The following is a 27,292-nucleotide window of genomic DNA, read 5'->3' as shown; positions in this document are numbered from 1 at the left end:
AGTTACTAAAGAGAGGTACATAATCAAGGGGCCCTGTGATAACTGCAGTTGGAACCACTTGAATTTAAATTTGAAAAATCGGAGTTCCCGTCGTGGCGCAGTGGTTAACGAATCGGACTAGGAACCATGAGGTTGAGGGTTCGGTCCCTGCCCTTGTTCAGTGGGTTAACGATCCGGCGTTGCCTGTGAGCTGTGGTGTAGGTTGCAGACGCGGCTCGGATCCTGCGTTGCTGTGGCTGTGGCGTAGGCCATTGGCTACAGCTCCGATTCAACCCCTAGCCTGGGAACCTCCATATGCCGCGGGAGCGGCCCAAGAAATAGCAACAACAACAACAAAAAAAAAAATTTGAAAAATCGCTTTTTGTGAGATTATCAAGTACTAGTCAGTGTAGAAAATATGCAAAATACAAGAAAATATAAATCATAATTCAAATGCTGATTAACTTCTTTTTAACTTATATAATTCCAGTACTTTCTAAGTACACACACACTTTTACAAAAGAGATTGTGTATGTTGTTCACGTTTTTTCATATAAGAACATATTCTGAACACTTTGTCCTATCATTACATCTTTTTAGTTTTCTGTAATATTTTAATGACTATAAACCATTATGTAATGTTTTAGCATATTTTTATTTTTTATAATAAATTTTATTTTTTCCATTATATCTGATTTACAGTGTTCTGTCAATACTGCACAGCAAGTTGACCTAGTCACACATATATGTATACATTCTTTTTGCTCACATTGTCATGCTCCATCACAAGTGATAGCATATTTTTAAATTTAAATTTCAGTGCCATCTCTAAGTTCGGTGCTTAACCTTGTTAAACAATCAGATCTATTCATGACCTTCCATATATTTGAAAGCATTTCCGTACAAATATCCTACTTGAAAAGGTGATTTTTTTTTCTCTTTAGTATGCAGCTTATTTAATACTGTCAGGCTGTCTCAACATAGTATTTATTGTACATATGAAATAGAACACTACTGCAGAAGTTTTGAATTTTAACGAGGTTTTATGTGTTAATATTTCTCTTTGTATCTATACTTACATATTTAAGAAACCTTTCACTGTACTTTTGTCATATAGATAGGTCCCTTTATTTTCTTCTAATACTTTAAAAAGTTTTATTTCTTATGTTAAAGTGCTTAATTAATCCATCTGGTATTGATTTTCATACATGGAGGGTAGTAACATGTTTTCCGTACAGATAGCTAGGTATACCAGTACTATCTATTTAATAGGCCATCCTTGCCCCACTGATTAGTAATGGCATCTCTATCATGTGCTAATTTTCATATATACATATATATGTTTATGCTGTTATGTTTTATTGTATTGCTATATTTACCGGTCTCTAAAATAATTTCACCTAATTAGCTTTAAAATATGTCATGATACCTGGCAGGGAATATTTATATGGCAAAAAATAATTATAAAGTTAACAGACAAGCTACAGATAGAGTGGTATTTATAACCCATATAACTAACAAAAGATTAGCATTTGGAATATATAAAGAAGTATGTATCAATTAGAACAAGAAACAGCCCAATAGAAAAATAGGAAAGTGATATGAACAGGCTGTAAAAGAGATACTTAACTTCACAAGTGATCGTACTGGATCCCCAACTTAAGATGATAATGAAGTATCTTACCAAAACCATCATGCTCACAAAAATTAAAATCTAATAGCACTTAACACTTCAGGAGAATATGAGAAGACAAAAACACTTGTATATGCTGTATTTGAAGTTGTAAACTGCTTCAACATCTTTGGAGAGAAATTTTATAATACCTATTAAGGTTGAAAACTCTCATACCTTATAAGCCAAAAAGCCCATGTCTAGGTATCTATTCTAAAGAAACTCTTGAACATGTATATTGGGAGATATATTTACATATATTCAGTGCAGAAAGGCTTGTAATAGCAAAATAAACAGAAACATTACTGCCTTCAATAGGGGACTTGATGGGTAGCATATGGAGTGGAATATTATGCAGCAGGCAGTATAAATGAAGTAGAGCTATGGGCAAATCTTATATAATATTGAGTTATAAAGAGGAAGTTGAAAAGGATCTGAATAGACCAATTCCATTTTCATAAAATTTTAAACATTACAATAGTATTTCCATATATTTGAAAATGACAATAGTATGGGTACATGCATAGATACTAAAAGAATGAAAGCATGAAAGGAAATACTATAGATCAACTTTAAAATAGTAGTAACCTGTGGGAAGAGGCCAAGCAGGAAGGGATTGTTTTCATGAGGCAATAGGACTGTATAAAGCTTTTGAAAAGGAAATCTGAAAGAAACAGAGCAAAATATTAATATCTGTTAAAACTTTGGTAATGGGTATGTACTTCAGCTGTATCATTTCCTGTGTTTTTTCTATATGTGTATATGTAGAGATGTATTTTATATATCTCTATACATATATAGAAATGTATACATACAAATACATGTATATACAAATAAATATATATATGTATTTTACAATTTAAAACACTGTAGAAAGAACATAATTGCCTCACAGTATATGCTCAGGAATGTTAGTTTCTTGTCTACCTGCACCAACATTTTGGTTATGTATTTTGTTCAGAGATTTTTCTATTATGCTTAAGCTAGAAGGGTTAATTTCATCACATAAAATAATTTAAGAGGTAAGCAGGCAGGGCTGATATGACAGCCCCATAACATTATGAGAGATCTAGGCATTTTCTCTCTTTCTATTCTGATTAATTAACTTCTGTCTTCAAGATCCCCCATAGACCCAGTTGACTGTTGGAACTCTGACCTTTACATCTTAATTCCAGAAGCAGGAGGGAAGAAGTTTATAAGAAGGGTTCATTCCCATCCTGTTAGGAGGCTTCCCAGAAGTTCCACCTAATACTTAAGGTTACATCTTATTGGCCAGAATATTGTCACATGGTTACATCTTGCTGAAAGGGAGGCTGGAATATGCCTTTTAGCTGGGTATATCACCCAAGATTTGTAACTAAGGAAGAAGAAGAAATTTGATATTGGACAAAAACTAGGAGTCTTTGTTGAAAACAAGAACCTACAAGTTATTGGCCTCTAAATTATAGCATTATTTTCATTTTAACTGAGATTTTGAGATTTGAAAGCATGTGAAGCCTTTTCATTAATTTGTTACACACTATATATGTGCATTCCAATTCACAGGTGCTGTCCTCAAATTCAGAGAGGTATAACTTTGGGGTGCCTCTGTTATTGAATAAATAAAGTCACATTATATCTTTTTTCAGAGTGAAAAACATGCTCAAAATGTTAGGTTTTATTTTCAAATGCATGGGGAACAAAATGAAGTGCCTGATAGGAAAATGAAGATGGATGTTAGGAATTTTCAGGTAAGTGGCCTATGTTGACGTCGTAATTTGAAACTCTGAGTTATTGAATCTTTCTAATAGGATTGTGCTTATTTCAGGTGCATAGGAGTGAAGTAGTGGACAGAAACAAATTTTGTGATCTTTGCAACATGATTTTTAGTTCCCCAGTTGTTGCTCAGTCTCACTATGTGGGGAAAGTCCATGCTAAAAAACTGAAGCAATTAATGGAGGAGCATGATCAGGTATCTCCATCAGGATTTCAGCCAGAGATGGGTAAGATGACATTCACCTCTTTAGCTTCAATATAGGATCTATCATTTTTTTGAACTCTGCCATACATTTTTTTAAAATTTTATGACCACACCCATGGCATATGAAAATTCCCAGGCCAGGGATTGAATTCCAGCCACAGCTGCAGTCTACACTGAGCTCCAGCAACACTAGATCCTTTAACCCACTGTGCTGGGCTGGGGATTGAACTTGCACCTCCACAGCAACCTGAACTGCTGCAGTCAGATTCTTAACCTGCTGTGCCATGGTAGGAACTCCTGCCATCTGTTTTTTATTGAAGAGACTTTCACTCTGCCACAGTAACTTGATTCTTCTTTTGCTTGGTAATCTCTTTCTGTGTCCTTGTCATTTAATATGGAGATCATAATTACCAGCTGATTTTTAAGAAACGTTATGACCTCTCCTTTTCAGTTTATTAACTCTAAATAAAAGCAAGTTATTTTCTACACTGCTAGTAAAAAAAAATACAAGCAGCTTGAGTTCTCCAGTTTTATTTTTTGGGCCACACCCATGGCATGTGCAAGTTCCTGGCCAGGGGTCAAACCCATGCCACAGCAGCAACCAGTGTCTCTGCTGGATCCTTAATCCACTGAGCCACCAGGGAACTTCTCCAGTTTCTAATCAAATCATAAAGTCTTAGCTCCTTCTTACTTAGTCCCCTTGGAGTAAGAATGAATCTATCACTTTTTTTTGCTTTAGTTATTTCCCAAACTTTATTTTATAATGTGTGTTCAGATAAGTGTCTTCACTGTAAGATAGCTATGCAGCATTTTCTGACTATAACTATAGGAAAAAAGAAAGTTATGTAATATCCTTCTACCTGGAGAGCTCATTCCTTTCTTCCTATGAATATAAAGTACCACCAGCTTTATCAATCAGCAGTTGTTGAGTATTTATTTATGTTAGATACCAGAGATACAGAGAACTATAAAACGTTACTTTGTCTTCCTTTCAGTGATGCTGGGCCACCAGTGCATGAGAGAACTGACCCACAGGTCTCACTTTTAGCCTGAAGTAGCAGAGTACACCCTGGAAAATGGGATTTAATAGTTTTTAAATAATTTTAAAAACTCTATTTTTAAAATTATATGTGCTAGAAAAAAATAAGAATAAATAATTTGCCACATTCTCACTAGCTTCAACACTTTAGGACTAAAGCATGCCTGGCATGGAAATTTTACCAACATTAATTTCCAACTCGTAGTATAGGCCTCATCAGCATTAAAATGTATTTTTGTAATAAACAAAACCCAAATTATTTTGAATTTATTGTATTTTCTAATTTTGTTGTATATTTGTTTTTCTGCCTATCAGTCAAGAGGGATAGAATCAGTGTGCTCTGTAAGAGAAAGCATCTTGTAAAGCCTAATCTTTGGTCTCCCAGATTCACCAATTTGGGCTCAGAGAGACTAAGTGCACGAGCTCTGAAATAACCATCATCGTGTTAATTATAATCGTGTATAATCTTATAGCCTTAAACAATTGCATATATTTTATTTTGATACAGATACCATAGTTCCGGACTGAATAGATGACTTACTCTGCTATTCAAGAAAGAACCAACTTAGAAGTTGGTACTATGTCTTTTACCCCCACTAATTAGTTTCAAGAACCATCCTGTTTTTATTTTTATTTTTTTGTCTTTTTGTCTTTTTAGGGCCTCACCCGTGGTATATGGGGGTTCCCAGGCTAAGGGTCCAATCGGAACTTTAGTTGCCGGCCTGTGCCACAGCCATCGCAATGCCAGATCAGAGCTGCGTCTGTGACCTCCTACACCACAGCTCACGGCAAACACAGGATCCTGAACCCACTGAACGATGCCAAGGATCGAACCTGCATCCTCATGAATGCTAGTCTGATTTGCTAACCACTGAGCCACAAAGGGAACTCCTCGAGAGCCATCCTAAGACAGGTCTCATGCCTTCATTGACTTTTCAGATAAATATAATTCATTTGAAATACATGCCTAACACTGAATATTCCTTCCTGTATCTTTGTTGGAAAAACTTGGTGACAGACTTGTATTCAAATTTCCATTCTCAGAGAAGGAAATTATTTTTAGCCTGAGTACCTTTATCCAAAAGCCCCATGTAGAAGTCAAGAGATAGTAGGTTTTTAAAGAACTCTTAACTTTCCCTAATACTTTGTGATGAATGCGGCTCTAGTAGCTAAACATATGTTGATCACTTTTCATTATGACTATTTCAGCAGGTGTGCCTATTACTACTTCTTCAGAGTCAACTTTTCTGAAGCCCCTTGCTGTCAAGCCTCCTCCAGGTGGGATTAAAGACGAGCCTATGCCTTCCTCTTCCAGCAGTGCTTTGGATTTGAACAATCCAAACAAGTATTGCAAGCTCTGTCCTGCTTCCTTTAATAGTCCATTAATGGCCCAACAACATTATGTTGGGAAAAAACACAAAAGAAATGAAGCTAGGAAGAAGTTTGTAGACAAGATAAGAGAGAAACCTCTTCTAGCAAAATCAGATGCAAATGGTAAACAGTAAAAATATCCCAAATCTCTTTCTTAGGACATTTATGTTTTATAAAACTTACTGGCTTATGTATATACCATTTTAGTCTTATTGAATAGGAGATTGCTAGTACTCATGGGATCATAGAATTTTATGTAAGTAAGGACTTTTGAGTCCATGTAGGTCCATCTGTTGGTCTTCTAGAAAATGAAACCCAGAAAGGTTCAGATGACTCCTATTAACTAAAGAATCATATGTATGTATTACCATAGCTTCATGTTATATCATAGGTACATAAGGAAGTATTTTAAATTAGTATCATGTGGTTATAGCATTCAGTCACTAAGTATGGCTTAAATATGTATCTCTTGTGTGCTAGGCTAGTCATTGTTGGGAATACAAATGATAATATGCCATTTTCCCTGAAGGGGCAAGTGTATAAACTAGTTGGGTTAATAACACTTCATTGAAAGAGGCTGCAGACATGGATTTTTGTGTACAAATGTTTGGTAACCAGAGGAATGAAACATTCTGGTTTAGAAAATCTTCATAGAAGAAATATATGATTTAGCTTGTTAGAAGTGGGAAGGAGAGATTTTGAAAAAAGGAGCCGAGAAACAGTGGCAAGAATTCAGGCACAATAAAGATTCTGATCCTGACTGGAGTGATCCACTTGCTCTTCTAACCATATTTTTTTTTCATTTTTTTCCCCACAGGCACCTTCTCACTACTAGTATATTTTATCCCCTTTCCATATTCTCTCTTCCACTACTTCTTTTACTCTACTCACTACTATTTTTCAATTCTTTCCTTACTAGACCTTTCTGCTTCATGTGACAGTGTTCATTACTCCCTCCATGAAGCTCTATTCCTTGTCCTATGTAACACCTTATGCTCTGGTTCTTCTCCTGTATTTCTCTTTCTTTTCTGTTCTCCTTGGGAACTCTTTTTAAAATTCATTGCTTAATTGTAGGTGTTCCCATGATTCCATTCTTGACCTTAATCTCTAAACATGATCTAATTCATTCCCCTGATTTCATCTCCCATCTGTATGCCTATGACCTTTCTGTCAAACTGTAGATTTACATATTCAAATGGCAGCTACTGCTTCACCTGGATACATCATAGCCATTTCAAATCCTCTCAGTTGTTCAAAGTAGAAACCCATAGTTAACTATAAATCCCTCAGCATCATCTATTTCACTTTCTACATCTAATGAAGCATCAAGCCATGACTATTTTACCCTATCTCCAGCCCTGCTTTTCCCACACTAGTTCAGACCCTCAACATCTTTCCTAGAGCTTTGCTACTCAAAGTACAGTTTGTGGCCAGCATCATCAGCATCACTTGGGAGCTTGTTAGAAAAAAGAAATTCGGCCTCACTGCAGACCTACTGAATCAGAAGCTACATTTTAAGCAAGAGATCTAGGTGATTTGTACTCACAATAAATTTTGAGAAGCATTGTTCCAGAATATTTCCATAACCTCCTCACTACTCTCCTTGCCATCAGTTTTGTCTCCAAAATCCACCCTCAGTTTAACCACTAGAATGTTTCACCTGAAGTGCATGCCTTTCCATGTCATTCACCTGCTTAAAAATTCTCGTTTCTTTATTTTCTAAGGACAAAAACCTAAGCTTCAGAGCTCTCTACTGTTCCATTACCATTATCCCATTTCTTGTCTCCATGCCCATCATGCCACCATTTTGCCTGGAACATCTTCATGTCCCTCTTCCCTTGACTAATTCCTACACATTCTTTAACATGCTACTTCCCTGTAAGACTTTTCACTCCCTCCAAGGCTTATCTTCTGTGCTTCCTTAACCTGCAAATCTAATTATCTCTCCCTGTGTCTTTATCTCCCATTGGAATGTAAGGTCTTTGAGGGAAGGGACTTTATGTTTCTAGCAGTAGAGATAGAAACTAGCACAGAGTAGGCTTACCTCAATAGAGGTTGGTTTAATATATGAATCAGGGAACTATTAATCTTTATTTCTTGAGTGTTAACCCTGCATTTGTACTATTACATTTGCTACTTAATGTGATTCAGCATATCCCCAAAAGTTACATAGGAATCTGTGTTTTTATCTAGGATTTTAAAGAATGCTGATTTAAGCAAGTGTAGAAATAAAAGTGGTAGGGCTTCTGAAAATTGTAGATTTCTACTCGTTAAAAGTATTTTTCCTATTGCTGTGCTGAGGGTTATCTGAAATAAGTGGCTTCTAGTTTAGTGGCATTAGGTAAATTGAAATGGAGAAATGTGTCAGCTATGAGAAGTGTGTGTACTCTGATCACTTCTGAAAGGAGGGTCATTTTAGCACTGTCAAGTTTCAAGTTTATTAGAATGAGAGAAGGAGGATTTTGGTGAGATTTTTATCTGGCCACAGAAGAGGTGCTGATCATCAGCATAATTTAATCCAGTCATCAAAGTCATTTTACACTAGCCTCTGAAGCTAAAGCTCAAAGAAAAGGTTTTTGACCCTGCCTTGGATATTCAATTTTGAGAACAGTAAACATTTGAGGGTTGGGAAAAAAATAGCTAGAGAATTTAAATTAGCTAATGAGAGTTTCAAAGAACAGCAACAGCAGAAGTCCATATTTGTAAGTGAGCAAGCTGTAAGACAAAAACAACATGTGCCACTTTATTTTCAGTCTTCACTCATTTTCTCCCTTCTGTCTGTCTTCTATATCTGCTATTGTTTACATATGTTTCTACCATATCTAATCTCTCTTTTTCTTCATCATTCTCACTGCTTTCTTCATGTCCCTCACCCAGCCCAGATCTTATTAGCACAGGAATGGCTACCATAACGATATGGAACTAAAGTATGTATGTATTTTTTATTTATTGTATTTGTTTTGTTTATTTTACTAGTTTCTAGTCCCATTATTGCACTTAGAGGTCTCACCATCACCTGTAACTCAACACATTTAAAATTAAATAATAATCTCCCCTAAACCCATCTTGAATTTACCAAGTTTTCAGTCTTTGCCAGTAGTACCACTATTTATTAGTCACCTACACTTGAATCTTTGAGGGCATCTTTGACCACTTTATCTCCCTATATCTCTCTCACCCATCCACAGTCACATCAGATCTTCTTAGAACTGTTTCTCATTCCTGTACCTTTCCATTACATTTTCACTACCATCATCTTGCACTTTAATGCTGTAACCACATTTTGGAATGCTTTACTTACACCTCATTGTTACTCTCTCACTACCTAGTAGCAAGATTTCAACTCTGGGTCAGTTCCACAGTCCACTTATTCTACTTTTACATTTAGAATACTGAATGATGCTGTGGAACATTATATAGGGCTAGAGACTGGGTACCTCTACAGAGTCTTAGTATCCAACCTCTGTGGACTTTTAGTCCCACTTAATACTTTCCCTTTTCCTTTACTTTCCTTTCGGCGGTGATTTTAAAGCCTATATCATTCTTCAAGACTCTCTTCTACTGTTTAATACTCCCCCTCCTCACAGCATTCCTTCTTTCATCAAGAAAATTGTGGCCATCAAATGTGGATACTAAGTATCTTGACTTAACCAAATCATCTCTTAAACTTGAGTTTCCCATTAAATACTATACTTTCCCCTTATCTTCTTAGCCCAGTTTTTGTTGTTGTTGTTTTTCAAATATACTCTTATACTGTCTTCACTGACATTCACTCCTCAACTCATTGCCATTTGTTGACATATGTTTTCCCAGCCCTCCACACCATCACTGTACCATTCCACTGCAACTATTTCCCTAGAGTCATTGTGACTTCTAAATTTCTAAATCCAATGGAGGTCTTTACTCCATTCACTAAACATTCTTTAAAAATCTCTACTTCCTTAGCTCCTTTGACATCACTCTCTCTTGTGCATCCTTATAACTCTGTCCTTTACTTCTTGATTTTTCATGGACCCCTCCTCCTCTACCATCTAGTTTAAAGAGTGGCACTGTCCAGGGTTTTTAATCATTATGTTGCTATTCCTATGCCCACCCATACATCATCCTCAGGAGATCTCATCCGCTCTGATTGTTTAACTACCCCAATGCTCTGATTTTTCCATAATCACTTTAACCAATCTTCTGCCTTTCAGACTCTCATATCTAACTGCCTGTTGGACACCTTCATATGGAAATCTCACAGATATATCAGGCTCTGTGTGTCTAAACTAAAATTCACCATTGCTTATTCTCTCACTCTTAAAGCAGTACTACCTTATGAAGTTCCAGTTTCAGGTAACAGGATCACTACCCACTCAGTTACCAGACTATGCTGAGAGTTATTTTAGACTTCTCTAAATTCTTCCTCCTCCCTTATATTCCACATTAAATCAGTCATTAAGTTTTTTCAGTTTTAATGGTAAATATTTCACCAATCTCCCTGCTCCTCTCTACTCCATTATGACCTTTCTAGCCCATACCCTTCTTATCTCTTGCTTGGTCTCATATATTCACATAACTGTGGTCTCCTTACTTCCAGGCTTATTCCTTTCAGATTCATCCTCTGTATTGAAATAAGAGGAGAGATTTTTTTTTTCTAGAACATAGAGCTGACCATGTCATTTATTACTTAAACCACTTCAAGTTTCCCCAGCCTACAGAATAAAAATTCTAGGCTCCATACCATAACACAGAAGTCTCTTTGATCTGACATCCTTTTTCCTGTCTTATCTCATCCCCTTGTATTTTATTCTACAATGATTCCAAATTTTAACAAGTTCCTGGGAGTTCTTGCAATGGCGCAGTGGGTTAAGAATCCAACTGCAGTGGTTCAGGTCACTGTGAAGGTGCAAATTGGATCCCTGGTACAGTATAGTGGGTTAAAGGATCCAGCATTGCTGCAGCTGTGGCATAGGTTGCAGCCGCTGCTCAGATTCAGTCCCTGGCCTGAGAACTTCCATGTGCTGCAGGTGTGGCCATAAAAAAATTTTTTAAACAAGTTCCTGAAAACAGTTCTGTGCTTTTATCATGCTTGTTTCTCTACGTGCAATACTCTTCTTAATTCTTTTCATTGTTAAATAACTTTCATTCTTCCAAGTTTAATTAAGGCTTCATCTCTTCCAGTAACCCTCTTCAGATCCCCATATTGTACTAAGTGCCTCTGCTCCCTTGAATTCCCATACCTCTTAAGCATACTTCTCTTACCTTTTACCAAATGGGATTGAAATTATCTGTTCATGTGGTTTCTTACTTGGATTTGTGAGCAACCTTCCCATTTTATTCATCTTGTAACTCCAGCATCTAACATGATGCTTGGTGCCACAGAAGTGTTTAGTGTTTGTTGAACAGATTATTTGAGTTCAGCACATCATGCTCATTTCTGTCTCTTTCATACCTGATATTGTTTTCATCCCCTGGAATGTCCTACTTGCTTTCCTTACAATGCAAATCCTTCTTTTCCTTCAAAATCCATCACAACTTCCCTCCCTGCTCTAGCTCTTGGTATTCTTCCTTCCCTCTGATTTATCATAGGCTTTACTGTTTATTGATAATTGTATTAATTATAGTCCCATAACTGAATTGGCCTTCTTGAGACAACGTCTTTTATTCTGCAATATTCTTCTCAGTGCTTTATATGGTAATGAGTATATAGTTTTTCTCAGTATTTGGTAATTGTTTATTGAGAGGCAGTGTTATTCAGTGAGATAAACATAGATTTGGAGAAATGTTTGAAGTCACTAGCCCAGTTGCACCTCAGGTATAAAATGAGAATAAGCCTACTTCACAAGATTGAAAAAGAATGAAATGAAGCAGTGTATACAGTACCCAGCACAGAATAGGTCCTCAACAAATGCTAGTTTTCTTGGAATAGTTTGATTTCCTTTCATAATTTAAAAACAGGAAAATTGGACATTTTCAATTTTTCTTCATAAGCTAAATCCCAAATTAAGTTGCATTTTTGCTTACATGTAGCTCTCAATTGATTTTCCTCATATAAGATATTAGACCAATGATTCTTATTCTTAACTACATACTATAATCATACAGGGAGCTTTTAGAAAACCCAGTGCTCAGACCACCCTTCAAATAAATTAGAATCCCTGGGACCCACACATGAGTGTTTTGTTTTCTCTTTTTTAATTCCCCAAGTGATTATGATATAGAGCCAACATTGACTACCACAATGTTAGACTATAAAAATATGCATTTATCTAATCTATGCTTTGAAAACAAAGACTTTAGTCCAAGGAGTTATGAGATAGGGCATCAGGAGAAAAATGGGCCCAACAAGTGTTAGGTTATGGATGATTCTGAAAGGTACAAGATGCAAAAAAGCTTAAGTTTCTGGGTGAAGTCAGAAACAAGGGATCCTAGCAGGGCTGAGGGGAGCAAAACCACCAGGGCCAAGGAGCAGACTCGATAGGAGAAACAGTAGAGGCAAGTTTCAGTAGGATTAGACCATGAATTTTGATCCTGGGGCCAGTAAACAGGCTTCATATATTCACAGAAAGTTTATATTGTTATATTATTTTCTGAGATATTCATATCCTAGAAAAAGATAAAGGACATCAGTGTGTGAAAAAAACAGAGGCTAAGGTAGTAGAAATCAGAACTGCCTCTGGATCTTTCATATGTGACCTGCAGCTCCTCTAAATCCTAGATTACCTATATTATAATCTGTGTGTGTGTGTGTGTGTGTGTGTGTGTGTGTGTGTGTGTGTGTGTGTGTGTGTGTGTCTTTTTAGGGCCGCACCTGCGGCATATGGAAGTTCCCAAGCTAGAGGTTGAATTGGAGCTGTAGCTGCCGGCCTATGCCACAGCCATAGCAACGCTGGATCCTTAACCCATGAGTGAGGCCAGAGATTGAACTTGCGTCCTCATGGATGTTAGTCAGGTTCATTACCACTGAGCCACAATGGAAACTCCATAATCTTCTTATATAATTTGTGTAGGAACCATGGAAGAACTGAGAACATTATATACAATACGCTGTATAAGCACTGAACAAATAGGTAAAACATCTTAAATATAATCTGAGTTTAAAATCATAATGGAGAGCATTGGCTCAGTAATCTAGACAGTGGTGCTCAACAGTGGCTGCACAGAAAAATCATCTGGAGTGCTTTCAAAAAGTAAGAAAGCCTGGTTCCACCCCCTAAAGATTCTGATTAAATTGGTCTAATGTGGAAATGTAACATGAATATTTTTCAGAGTTATCCTCATGGTTCTAATGTGTAACTAACATTAAGAACTGCTAGTCTAGAGGAAACCAGGATTCCTACTTGCACTTGTGTGCCCTCAAAATACATGGTATTGGTCAAGCAAATCTGAGTCTTAGTTTTCACGCTTGTTAAATAAGGTTAGTAATAATTTCCTGAAAAGGGTTATTATGATCATGCAGGGTCCTGGATTCAGTCCTCAGCTTTGCAACAACTCCATAATCTTCAGATTTGATTAGCCCCAAATCAAGGACTCACCAAACCAAAAACAAAATTGGAAGATGCTGATAAACAACCAAGGAACTGGAAAAGTATTCAGTAGTGTCTTTTCCATACATTCTCTGACAATAATTAGCTGGGGTATTGTTAAAATATAAATCCCCTGTCCCAGTGAATCATATTCTTCAGAGGAGGAGTCTGGGGATCTGTATTTTTAACTCACACTCCAGATGATTCTCACCAGAGAAGTCTGGGAAACGCTGTAGTTTACGTTAATACCATTGTCATTCTGGTACTGATTTATTGGAGGAGGAGGAGACATACATATTTCCAGTTCCCAGGTTTATAAAAAATATTTATCATCTAGAGTATTCTCTTTTTGGCATCAAGAATATGGGAAACCACATTATAATCAGAAGTGGCTTGGCAAGCACAAAATCAGAACACAGGAAGAGAGGATAGTTTTGAAGAATCATTCATTCAGACTGTGACATAACTTGCTGAGCTCCCCTGGGCCCACCACAGAGTACGTGTCAGTAGTGACCAGAGTCCCCATGTTATTTAAAATCAGACTCTTACTTTCCCCTTGACAGTAAACTCCTGTTTCTTTCTTTCTTTCTTTCTTTTTTTTTTTTTTTTGTCTTTCTGCCATTTCTTGGGCCGCTCTTGCGGCATGTGGAGGTTCCCAGGCTAGGGGTCCAATCGGAGCTGTAGCCACTGGCCTATGCCAGAGCCACAGCAACACAAGATCCGAGCCGTGTCTGCGACCTACACCACAGCTCACAGCAATGCCGGATCCTTAACCCACTGAGCAAGGCCAGGGACCAAACCCACAACCTCATGGTTCCTAGCCGGATTCGTTAACCACTGAGCCACGACGGGAACTCCCTAAACTCCTGTTTCTATGAATAATCTTTACTTGAACAAGGCCAGTATGCTTAGTAATGATTAATTTAGTATCCTTTAAATGAATAAGTTGCTGTTTGATTTAAAAGAAGATGACCTTGTCTGACCCTAAAATCTCTGCAGCCATCAATTTATTGCCTCTTCCTTTGGGCGGGATTGTTTTTATATTTAGCTTATGAAATTTATTAAATTTGCTTCTTCTGACCAAAGAGAAAGTGGAAGGATGACAAGATTAAGAAAACAAAAATAAATCTATCTCCTGGTTCCAGTTCTACCTACGAATCAGAGTAGAGAGGTAGCTGGTATACCTGTTTTATAGTTCTTGACTCTTATGAAGTGGTAAGTAGTAGTTTTGCTTTAGAATTTTGTTTCAGCATTTATCCTAAGAGTGGGGGCTTACTGAACCTCTCTCCTTTCTAAAATCTGTCTGTGGAAATTACTTTTGGTAAACTAATGTACTACAGTGATTTTAGGTAAGATAGTAAAAAATTGCTTTTATTTGTCTTTACTATTTGTGGGATGTTTCAGGTTTTAGTTGGGTACAGATAGAACTAGGAGCAAACAAAAAGGTTGGCTGAGGGATTAAGAGGCAAAATTGATTAGGCATGCTAAATTTGAAGAGTCTACTGTATTTCCACATAGCTATAATAGACAAGCAGATAGTAGTTTCTTAAGAAAGAAACCAAGGCTAGAGAAGCAGTGTGGTGTAGTGTGAAGAATTTGGGGCTTCAATTTAAGAGACACAGGCTCTGAGAGGCTATCTCTATTACTAACTGGCTCTGTGACTTTGGCCAAGTCATATGACCTCTCTGGGCTTTATCTTTAAATTGGGAAAGTTCAAATAGATGATCTCTAGTAAATTCCTGTCCAGATCTGTGATTCTTAGTGTATCCCTGTTGACCTTTTTAACTTGAACTCTCTGTTTTTCAGCATTTAGTATGAGAACCTACGTTTGTCATATTTGCAATATCACTTTTACATCTTTAGAAATGTTCCGGTCCCATATGCAAGGAAGTGAACATCAAATTAAGTAAGTATTTCTTGCCAAAATGCTCCAGTGACACCAAAGACCAGGGCTTCTGTCAAGTACCTCTGCATGTATTTCACAAACTTTTCTAGGCTTTCATTTTCTTATTACTTGATCCTGGGTATGGTTGGTGGTATTTGTAACATATTGCATGCTATCACCATCCCCCAGGGAGTTCTCTAGCCATGATAGTATACTGACAGAGCTAGATAACTGCCCTGCCCCCTCTTGACCAGATAGCATTGTCCTTCTTTGGAAAGATGCTAAATGATCATTCTCAGACTAGTCATATAAATTCAGATAATCCCTGGAAGATTGATTAGTTCCAGGGATTCAGTGATCTGGTCATCATCCTTCCAGTGAGGTATAGTAGTTAAGGAAAAAGGTCTTGCTGTTAGAACTGAATTGGAATACTAGATTTATCTTTGTACCAAGTGTGTAACTTTGACAGCTCTGACATAAAGCAGTTATACTAAAATATAAAAATATGTGTAAGGTACATAGTAGGAGTTTAACATACATTTATTCCAATTTGTTCTGTTATTTTAAGGAAGAAAAGATTTAATGGACAATTGCTGACTAGGTAAGTCAAGTAGCAGACTAGAGGGACACTTAACTATTATATATTTGTTTTGTTGCTTTTAAAATCAAAGCATAGTATTTCTGTTACATTATTTTATTCTCGAGTAAATATTTATATTATTGAGTCTGAATACTAAGGAACTAAATTGTCTCACTCACCAAAGTAACCTTCATTTAGACTCTTTTTAAAAAGTATCAGGGCTGCAGAATAGTCAATTTTAGACATCTGTATAAGGAACTGAAAAAAAAATCAAAGCTTTTAAAGAAATGTGACTTTCAGATCAGACCATCTTTTTTTTTTTTTTTTTTTGTCTTTTCTAGGGCCACACCCTCAGCATATGGAGGTTCCCAGGCTAGGGGTCTAATCGGACCTGTTGCCTCTGGCCTATGCCAGAGCCATAGCAACACCAGATCTGAGCCTCATCTGTGACCTACACCACAGCTCACGGCAATGCCAGATCCTTAACCCACTAAGCGAGGCCAGGGATCAAACCTGCAACCTCATGGTTCCTAGTTGGATTAATTTCTGCTGTGCCAGGATGGGAACTCCAGATCAGACCATCTTTAGGGCATTAAATATTATTGGTCTTTTCCCACACACCCCAACAAGGTTTACATTTTAAGTACTATAGCAATATCAGATATGTCAGCTTCTTTGTACCCATCTTCCCCTTCATTCTAGGCCTGAACATTTTTTATATATAAAAAATTGTAAGGTGCCTAGGAGATATCTGACTATTCCTGCTACTTTGCTTTGTCATACTAAGTCATGGTTTATAGCTTTTATATTGAGGTAAGTTTTAAAATTTGTTTGGGGTTCTGTTGTATTTGTTCTTCCAAACTGATATTTTTGAAAGCAAAGCATATATTCTGAATAAAATAATCTAGTAACAAGAACTTTCTACTGTCTTGTTTGCAGAGAATCCATTGTTATCAATCTAGTGAAGAATACAAAGAAGCCACCAGATTCTTACCAAGATGAAGGTGCAGATTACATCAAAGTACAGAAAGCCAGAGGACCAGGACCAAAGACTTGTTTCAGAAAGACAGAAGAGAGTTCTTTGGAAGCCCGTGGGTACAGAGAAGCAGTTGATTCCAGATCCAGGCGTAGAATGTTTGAACAAAGACTCCCATGTGAGACTTTCCGGACATACCCAGGATCATACAATATTTCACAAACAGTGAAAAGCCAGTTACCTCATTGCTTACCAGCTCACTCAAAGAAGACATATGACTCTTTCCAAGATGAACTGGAAGATTACATCAAAGTACAGAAAGCCAGAGGACTAGATCCAAAGATTTGTTTCAGAAAGATAAGAGAGGCCCCTGTGGAAACCCATGGGTACAGAGAAGTTGATTCTGGACCCAGACCAAGAATCTGTGAGCAAAGATTTTCATTTGAGACTTCCCAGACCTATCAACAACCATATACTAATTCACCAGTGGAAAGCCAGTCACAACATTGGTTACCAGTTCATTCAAAGAGGACATATGACTCTTTCCAAGATGAACTTGAAGATTATATCAAAGTGCAGAAGGCCAGAGGACTAGAGCCAAAGACTTGTTTCAGAAAGATAAGTGATAGTTCTGTGGAAACTCATAAATACAGAGAAATGGTTGATTCCAGACCCAGACATAGAATGTTTGAGCAAAGACTCCCATTTGACACTTTCCAGACTTACCAAGGACCATATAATATTTCACAGGCAGCAGAAAACCAGTTACCTCATTGCTTACCAGCTCATGAAAACAAAGACAGATTAGACCCTATGACCTACTGTCAACTCACCAGAGACTATTTCCCAGAAAAACCAGTACCCCTGAGCCTTAGTCAGCAGGAAAATAACTCTGGCCCATACAGTGTGGAATCTGAAGTTTACAAGAACCTCTCTTCAGAAAACAGTACTAGTGACCCTCATGTAAGTCATAAGCGGAGACATCAGAAGAGAAGAAGGCACCAGGAGGAAGGTGAAGAAAGGCCAGAGAAGGAACAGTCCAAGCATAAAAAGAAAAAGGATACAGATCTAGACAAGGATTACAGCATCCAGCAAAAGAAAAGAGAGGGAGATAAAGTCAGCATCAGTTCAGGAAAGCTTAAGCATCGAAAAAAGAAAAAAAGCCATGGTGTACCCTCTGAGAAAGAAGAACGTAAGCACAAGAAAGAGAAAAAGAAATCTGTTGAAGAAAAGACAGAAGAGGAAATGCTTTGGGATGAATCTATTCTTGGATTTTGAACTTTTAGTTTTGTTTACCCAATGAAAATTGGTTAAGAATAGGGGAATTTAGCCAAAGACAGGGATATCCAATGAAGAAAAAGAGAGATGGGTACAGTCATTGTCAGTTCAGGAAAGCTTAGTTTTATGTGTGTAAAAATTTGAATTGAAACAGACAAACAAGCCTAAATCTAGCCTTTGAGAAATAAGAACATAAGAAAAACGTAAGAACACAACAAGAACATAAGAGAAAAGGAAGCCTGTTGAAGAAAAGACAAAAGTGTCTATGCTCTTGGATTTTGAACTTTTCAGTTTTGTGCCCTTAAGGTTGAATTGAAGAAATAAGTTGAAGAGTTTGGTTTCATGAAATTCATGTTATTTGAATTTTCCTAAGTGGACAGTTATTTTAACCGCTAACAAAAGCCAAGTGAAGTAAAAGTATTCAATATGCCTTTTCCTCAAGTTATTTTTCCTCATTTCTTGAAATGAAAGAAAAATTACATGTTTCATACATACAGAATAATTTCCCTTAATGAGGCTGTCTCCACTCCTATTCATCAAATTGTTGTGATAGTGAATTTTTTACTTCTGGGAAATAATTTATTTTAAATGAGAGAATTACCACGCATTACAGAATCCATCCCTTGTATGGATTTGTTAGTGTTGGTGGTATTGTTTTTATCGTTGTTATTGTATGTTTATGTTTCTTGGTTTTCTCCAGGGAAAATGTGTGAAGCGACTCAGACTGATTTTTTTGTTTGTTTGTTAAATCTAATTTGCAGTGTATTTTTGTATTTTCTAGTTCTGAAAGTGAAAAATGAAACAGTCTATAATAAACTCAGATGATATATAGTTTTAAAAAGCTCTCAAAAAGTACTGTTAAAAAATCAGTCTATATTCTGGAAATGTTTATATTATATATATTAAAGTGTTTTAATTTCTACATACTTTTTTTTGCAAATGATCATTTCTGAGCCGCATATTATTTTACTTTGAGAGCGAGAGGGGTGAGAGCAAGAGGGGATATAATTAAACAATTTGCACCTCTAGGGAGATCATACTATAAAGTTGTAATAATTTCATTTCTCCTACATCTTGCTTAGGAGAAGCTGATATTCAGGCATGAGCTTAGGGTTTTTTGTTTTTTGTTTTGTCTTTTTGTCTTTTCTAGGGCCGCTCCTGTGGCATATGGAGGTTCCCAGGCTAGGGGTCTAATCCAAGCTGTAGCCACCAGCCTATGCCAGGGCCACAGCATTGCGGGATCCGAGCCGTGTCTGCGACCTACACCATAGCTCACGGCAACGCCGGATCCTTAACCTGCTGAGCAAGGCCAGGGATCAAACCAGCAACCTCATGGTTCCTAGTCGGATTTGTTAACCACTGTGCCACGACAGGAACTCCGAGCTTAGTTTTAAGTTAGAAAAATATGACCAATTAAATACTTAAAAGTGAAGAAGGAAGAATTTATAAGTGGGAGAGGACTGTGAGGAGGGGGCATTACCTTTAAATTGTTTCATCTTGATTATTATTTTTACTCCTTTTGTATGATAGACATCTCCTTTAAGCATTTGAGCATCACCATGATACAGTCAAAAGAGTAAGAGCTTGGGAGTCGAAATCCCAGGATTCTGGTCTGAGCTGTACCATGAAGTTGCTCTGTGACCTTGTAGAAATACCATCAAAATCCAACATGGAGTCATCAGGAATAGGGAAAATAGGCTGTAGTATTCCCTTGATGTGTTTATCTTATCAAAAAAGTAAATAAACATAGATGGTGATTTATCTGCATTTAGGCAAGGCATTAGTACTTGTTTTTTTTTCTTGAGATTTGAATAAAATGCTAAATATCAGCTGAAACATAACATGATTGGTTGGGCTCATAGCTGGTTGAATGAATATTCCAAAAGGGAGTTAGATGGTCCCCAAATTAACTTTTCTTCCACAAGACTGTCGGTGTGAGGTTATTGGTGTTATAATATCACTTCCCATCTTTTAAAAAACCACATCTGGTGTACTGGTGAAAGGAGAGGGGAAAGAAGAACCAGAGTAGAGCAAATTAGCCATGAAAATGGCAAATTCTCTTTTCTGAACATGCCAAAAATTAGCATTTTTTCCACAGAAAGTAAAAGACAAGTTCAACTGAATTGTAAACATTTTTAGAATTGGTAAATTCTTTTGCAGAGGTCCATTTTTCATTTAAAGCTGAGGGGGTGGGAATTCAAAACTATATCATAATAATACTCACTGAGTACCAAATTACCATGGTCTTTCCGAAATAACTTCAATAGATAAATTGTTCATTAAAATTAGCTGCACACATTAAGAATTAAAATTTTAATCAATACTAGGTAGATTATTTAAATTGGTGGTGTGGCAAATTGGGGGAATGATAAGAGTGTGGTGTTGACTGCATTCTTAGGAAAGTGACTTGCTCTAGTAAATGGTTTTGAAAATTTCTAGGACAAAACTTTTTTTTGGCCAAAAATGAATTTTATCTTAACTCTATCATAAAAGACATTTTCTGTTGACCAAAGGGCATTATTTTCTGCTTGAAGCTGGGGACAAGGACCTGGAGCCCATCTTTTGTACATTTGTTTTGCTCCCAACTTCTGCCCTGAGCACTTGGAGGTGAGACTATAAGTCAAAATATGTAAATATATATGTAAGATCCAAAATGATTTCCACTTCTGGAGTTAAGTGCTAAATCTAGCAAGATGAAATTTAATAGTGTAAATATTAAATATTGCCTTTGGCTATGGAAGACAACTTAAAACCTGTTGGAGAAGACATTGTTTTTAAGATATTACATGTGGATGTGAAAAGATATTAGGTGTGAAAATAATGTTGGGATATTTATTACATGCTAGGTTTGAAAAGGTAATATGTTTATAGATACTTAAAATCACATATGATCTAATGGAAATTATCAAAGCCAGTATTTAGACAAGTAAATTAATAGCACTTAGCTTCATAGGTATATCCTCAACTGAAAAGAAGATGGAGGCAAATTTTGGCTGAATTTAGAAAATAATTTTCAATAATTGGAGCTATAAAAAATGGAATTGCATGCATTGAACAAATAATAAGAGCTGGCTGTTAGCATTGAGCCAGGAGAGAATCTGAGAAAAAAAAAAAAAGAATGTAGGTTCTGTTTCATAAGCAGCTCACACAGTCTTAACAGAAAAAATGGACCAGTAAACAGGAACTGCAATATAAATTTTTTTTATATAATTATTTTTATTTTTTCCATTATAGCTGGTTTGCAGTGTTCTATCAATTTTTTACTGTACAGCATGGTGACCCAGGTACACATAACAATATAAATTTGATAAAAAGATACAATAGGAGTGATGAAGGATGCTATGGGTAGCAAGGGTAACAAGCTTCTGGAACAGCTTCCCAAAGGAAGTGACATCTAAGCAGAACTTTTCCTCTCAGTTCAAAGACTTACTTCTTTGATATATCCACTTGGCTATCTAACAGGTACTTCAAAATTAATACAGCCAAATAGAGTGCCTGCTTCTGCCGTTACCAATTATTCCTCTCACAGTTCCCCCATTTGTATAAAAGCTTCATCCAGTTGCTCAAGCCAAAAACCAATTTTGAGCACCTCTTTACTCTTACATTAGACCATAAGCAATTCCCCTTGATCATATTACCAAAATATCTCTCATAATGTCCAATTCTTCTGCCCTTCACTGTTACGAGTCCTATCTGAGACATCATTTTATCTTGATCAAACTGAGGAAATAGTTTGAGAGCAACTGAAACATTGAAAGAAGTCAAAACAGGCTCTGAATTACAGGTGAGTAGAAAAAATTACACAGAATCAGCAAGAGATCAAAGAGTGCTGTGGTGAACTAAGCTTTAGAGGATTTCTGGACTGTCCAGTATATAGTTTCCTCCAGAAGAACAAACCCTTGTACAAAAGGAAAACTGCAGAGTTCCTGTTGTGGCTCAGCAGTTAACGAACCCCACTAGTATCCATGAGGACTCGGGTTCGATCCCTGGCCTCACTCAGTGGGTTAAGGATCCAGTGTTGCCGTGAGCTGTGGTGTAGGTCACAGAAGTGGCTTGGATCCCACGTTGCTGTGGCTGTGGTGTAGGCCAGCGGCTACAGGTCCGATTCAACCCTAGCCTGGGAACCTCCATATGCCACTGGTATGGCCATAAAAAGACCAAAAAAAAAAAAAAAAAAAAAAAAGCAAAAGGCAAAATGAAAACTGCTAGTTTCAGAAATAAAATTCAACAGGGCAGAAATATGTAACCCAAAGGAAGATAAAGTTCAGACATTGAAAACAAACTTATGGTTACCAAAACAGGTTAAGGGGACAGATGGACTGGGGGTTTGGGCTTGGTATATGCACACTATGGTATATAGAATGCTTGGCCAACAGGGACCTTGATGTATAACACAGGAAATTCTACCCAATATTCTGTGATAATCTATGTGGGAAAAGAATATGAAAGAGAATGGATGTGTGTACATGTATAACTAAATCACTTTGTTGAGCAGCAGAAATTATCACAACATTGTAAAGCAACTACACTTCAATAAAACTTTAAAAAATGAAAAACAAAGCAAAACGAAAATAAAAAAACAGGGTAGAGACCTTGTGCATAAGGCAAAGGAAAAGTTCAGACAGTAGTGGATGGGGGAATAATCTAGAGAAAGCAGATCCCAGAAAGTATTATGACAGCAAAATAAACTTATAAAGATGAAAGTAGCACCTGGGAAGACAAGACCTGTAGGATGCAAACACACCGAAAAATGCAGACAAAAATTCAATGGAAATTCTAACCTAATCTAGTCTTTTGAAATGAGCTGAAAGAAAACATTTAGAGCTGTGGAACTCAGCATAAAATCAAAAAGAACTCAGAAATAGACAACAGAAGGATGTGAAACAAAAAGTGACAGAGCTAAGGAAATAGTTATTTAAAAAAACAATTTATAAATAAATATTAAGTTGGAAGGAATACAAGAAAAGAGACTTCGGTAAAGATAGTAAGGGAAATAATAGAAAAAACGAAGATTAAATTTTTGAAAATTATATAGATTGATGGAATAGGTAATGACAATGGAGATACTAATGCATTTGTTGTAACGTGTGCTGTGTTGTGCTCCTCAGAACTACTCCTTCCTCCTGACATACCTTTTCAGGACAGAGGCACTCATTTCTCTGACTTCTGGTAATTGGCCTTGTCTGAAGGGAACTGCTTCTCCTAAGGTCATGCCCTTTTCTAGGGGCAGTCCCCATTGATGAGGTAATATATGTATACAAAACCCAGGCCTCCTGTTTCAATTTTGGGCAACTCTGAAAGGTCATGGGATCAGTTGAGACCTTTGTTGAAACTCTATCACAGTTCAATTTATCTGCTAATCCTATTTCCTTTGAAGTGTTGTACTTTTGAACATGTCCCTGTAATTTACCTGCAAGTAAATCTCTGTCTCATTGTCATTCTCCACCCCCCCCGCCCAGAAACTGACTTGAGACAGAAGGTAATGGGAGTAGTCCTAGGGAACAGATTCCAAAAATGGGATTTGGGGAGCAGGCAATGAGTATCCTGTCATTGGTAGTTGGTAAAATACTGGTAGTAAGTAGTTTCTGGCATGCTGTAGCAGTACAATTGTTAAAATTTTCACCAGTGATAATAGTGGAAAGGAATGAGTGTGCAAGTGTACTATCTCAAGCAGTTAGGAGGATTGGGGAAATAGCCATTATATGGAATTATATGGAATCTTCTGTCTTTTGCTGAGTGATGTTGATGCATTAGAGAAAGAAAGCAAAAGGCTGATTACCAAATTAAGGGAAAAGTTGAAAGTCAGAAGGCACCCTTGGTAGCATAGAAAGGCATTTATATCTCTTCACCTTGAAATCCCACCTCCTCCTGAACCCTCTGAACTTGAAAAGGTAGACCAATTCTAGGATTGCCAGATAAAATATAGAATACTCAGTTAAATTTGAATTTCAGAAAAAGGAGCTAATTTTGAGTATAAATATGTCAAATGCAATACTTGGAAATACTTTATTTCCCCAATACATTATTTTTTTCTACTGTAAAGCATGGTCACCCAGTTACACATACATGTATACATTCTTTTTTCTCACATTATCATGCTCCATCATAAGTGACTAGACATAGTTCCCAATGCTACACAGTAGGAGGATCTCATTGTTAATCCATTCCAAAGGCAATAGTCTGCATCTATGAACCCCAAACTCCCAATCCATCCCACTCCTTCCCCCTCCCCCTTGGCAACCACAAGTCTATTCTCCAAGTCCACGATTTTCTTTTCTGTGGAAAGGTTCATTTGTGCCTTATATTAGATTCCAGATATAAGTGATATCATATGGTATTTGTCTTTGTCTTTCTGACTTATTTCACTCAGTATAAGAGTCTCTAGTTTCATCCATGTTGTTGCAAATGGCATTATTTTGTTCTTTTTATGGCTGAGTAGTATTCCATTGTGTATATATACCACATCTTCTAATCCAGTCGTCTGTTGATGGACATTTGGGTTGTTTCCATGTCTTAGCTATTGTGAATACTGCTGCAATGAAAATGCAGGTGCATGTGTCTTCTTATACTAAAACAAAATCTCATTGTTTATCTGAAATTCAAATGTAACTGAATGTTCTTGCATTAAAAAAAATTAAATCCAGCTACCCTAACCTTTTAACCCGATTAATGGCTAGCATTCTCACCTTGCTTCCAGATAATATTTAGCCCTCTACCTTGTAAGGCAACAAGCCCCCTCCCCTAGTATCTATCACCATAGCTCTTGCTGGCCACCAGACTGATAACTGTGATCAAATCACAATTTAACTTGGCCTGAAAAGTGTTGGTCTGATAAGGGGAAAAGCATCTAGGTACACTCTAAGGGAAGGAAAGAACTAAGAAAAGGCTTGGTGAGCGTGAGCTCACAGGCCACATAATTTGTGGCCAGGCTATAAGAGGGCTAGTAGTTTCCAGGAATAGCCCCATAATGCAAGAGGGGATTAGAGATAGAGAGTAAGGATAGAGGGAGCAGCCCATCAGAGAATGTACAAAAGAATATACACAAGAAGACCAGACCTGACTCTGAAATGCTAGGACTGGGTCATAGATGTCTGAGAAATATTAGAGCTGAGAGGCAGGAAACTGGGAAAGCAAAGCCCAGCTTCAGACAGGCTAATTTCACAATGAAAGATATCAAGAAATTCAAACTAGCATCATGATGTGGTTAAAGGAAAGAGGTAGCCTTCAGATTGAAAGAAGCTTAATTAATTACAGACTCAATTTTCTTGGGACCTTTTAATCAAGTCCAAAGAGCATTATGAGCTTTCAGTATATAACAATCGACCCTGTGGGACTTGGGTAGTAAAGTTTCATTCTGCACTTCAATTTAAGACAGGCGCTCAGAAAACAGATATTTGGGAGTAGCAATGACAAATTATATTTTGGAAAGTTAGAAAAGGATTCCCCACAGATCTGCTATTCTTTAAACAAAATAAAGTTATTAGCATAACCTTCCAAAAGGTTTGGTCAATTTATGTTTTCTTCCATTTGTTTTTATATAATTTTAGGTATATTGTGGCAAGATTCAGGAGGGAGAATTCATAAAACCTTTAATTGGCTCACTAAGGGTAGAACAATATGTCAGGGAAATCTGTCCTTTATTTCTTTTCAAAAGATTAGCTGTACATCAGTCTTACCTCATCTAATATGTATACAAGGAGAGAGATTTGTGAGAAAGAGGAAGTGTAGCTGGTATCCTCCATAAGAGGTGAAAAAACAAGAAGTGTGCAATACTCTTTTGCCTTCAATTAAGAAATAGTCTAAGCAGAGTTCCCACTGTGGCTCAGTGGTAACGAATCTGACTAGTATCCATGAGGATTCAGGTTCGATCCCTGGCCTCGCTCAATGGGTTAAGGATCCGGTGTTGCTGTGAGCTGTGGTGGAGGTCACAGACGCAGCTTGGATCCCACATTTTTTAGGTAAAAATGGGTCACGGAGGATTTCCAAGCAGAAAAAGAAAATGAGAGAGAATTAGCTGTAAGCCAGCAGCTATAGCTCCGATTTGACCTCAAGCCTGGGAACTTCCAATATGCCTCCGATGTCACCCTAAAAAGACACAGGAAAGAAAGAAAGAAAGAAAGAAAGAAAGAAAGAAAGAAAGAAAGAAAGAAAGAAAGAAAGAAAGAAAGAAAGAAAGAAAGAAAGAAAAGAAAAGGAAAGAATCTAAGCAATCTAGAGCTTTATTTGGTTCCTCAACTTTTCAGCTACCATAAATTGGGTAAATCTATAAATACAGGGACAGCTATGGGGAGAGTAAGAGTGAGAGCCATGGCATATCAAGCTCTCATTTATCCCAAATACAGCATAAAGTAATCAAGAAAGTAAACACTAATTTGGTTTTTATAAGCTCCATACAGTGTTTTTCGTTTTCAGAGTTGACAGAGGGCCTTAAGAGACTAGGTGGAGCAGGGCTCATTCCCATCCCAGAAAATCAGAAAATTCTAGCCTTACGTATTTTTTTAACTTTTTAATTTTTTTTATTACTCAAATGAATTTATCACATCTATAGTTGTATAATGATCATAACAATCCAATTTCACAGGATTTCCATCCCACAACCCAAGCACATTCCCTCCACCCCCCCAAACTGTCTCCTCCAGAGACCATAAGTTTTCAGTGTCTGTGAGTCAGCATCTGTTCTGCAAAGAAGTTCAGTCTGTCCATTTTTCAGATTCCACATGTCAGTGAAAGCATTTGATGTTGGTGTCTCATTGTACGGCTGACCTCATTTAACATGACAGTTTCTAGGTCCATCCATGTTGCTAAAAATTCTGGTATTTCATTCCTTTTAATGGCTGAGTAATATTCCATTGTGTATATGGACCGCATCTTCTTTAGCCACTCCTCTGTCAATAGACATTTAGGTTGTTTCCATGTCTTGGCTATTGCAAAGAGTGCTGCAATGAACATTGGAGTACATGTGTCTTTGTGAGTCATGGTTTTCTCTGGATAGATGCCCAGGAGTGGGATTGCTGGATCAAATGGTAGTTCTATGTTTAGTTTTC

The 27,292-nt window shown here is 37.1% G+C and overlaps 1 protein-coding gene across 35 annotated transcripts in view; it reads left to right on the top strand.

Annotated features, from left to right (window-relative positions):
* The window catches only part of ZMAT1 (zinc finger matrin-type 1), a 162,906-nt gene extending 143,732 nt beyond the window's left edge, over nucleotides 1-19,174 (top strand). For 3 of the 35 annotated variants that reach the window (XM_085006884.1, XM_085006885.1, XM_013990956.3), the window contains 5 exons: nucleotides 3,280-3,381; nucleotides 3,459-3,633; nucleotides 5,860-6,144; nucleotides 15,336-15,435; nucleotides 16,934-19,174. In XM_085006884.1, the coding sequence (XP_084863010.1) occupies nucleotides 3,280-3,381; nucleotides 3,459-3,633; nucleotides 5,860-6,144; nucleotides 15,336-15,435; nucleotides 16,934-18,248 (1,977 nt within the window). In that variant the 3' untranslated portion in view covers nucleotides 18,249-19,174. Of the gene's footprint in view, nucleotides 1-3,279; nucleotides 3,382-3,458; nucleotides 3,634-5,859; nucleotides 6,145-6,838; nucleotides 8,953-15,335; nucleotides 15,436-15,982; nucleotides 16,016-16,933 lie in introns of those variants that run through there. The other 32 variants (XM_085006895.1, XM_085006896.1, XM_021079803.2 and 29 more) reach the window with 21 other exon arrangements.
* The last annotated feature ends 8,118 nt before the right edge of the window (nucleotides 19,175-27,292 follow it).

The sequence above is a fragment of the Sus scrofa genome, chromosome X (assembly GCF_054392235.1).
Source record: "Sus scrofa isolate SSC_HxYL_T2T_F1_AM1 chromosome X, Sscrofa_HxYL_maternal_Yorkshire_Landrace_v2.0, whole genome shotgun sequence".
Taxonomy (NCBI): Eukaryota; Metazoa; Chordata; class Mammalia; order Artiodactyla; family Suidae; genus Sus; species Sus scrofa.
The sequence above is the reverse complement of the archived record's forward strand: the minus strand, read 5'-3'. Positions and strand labels throughout refer to the sequence as shown.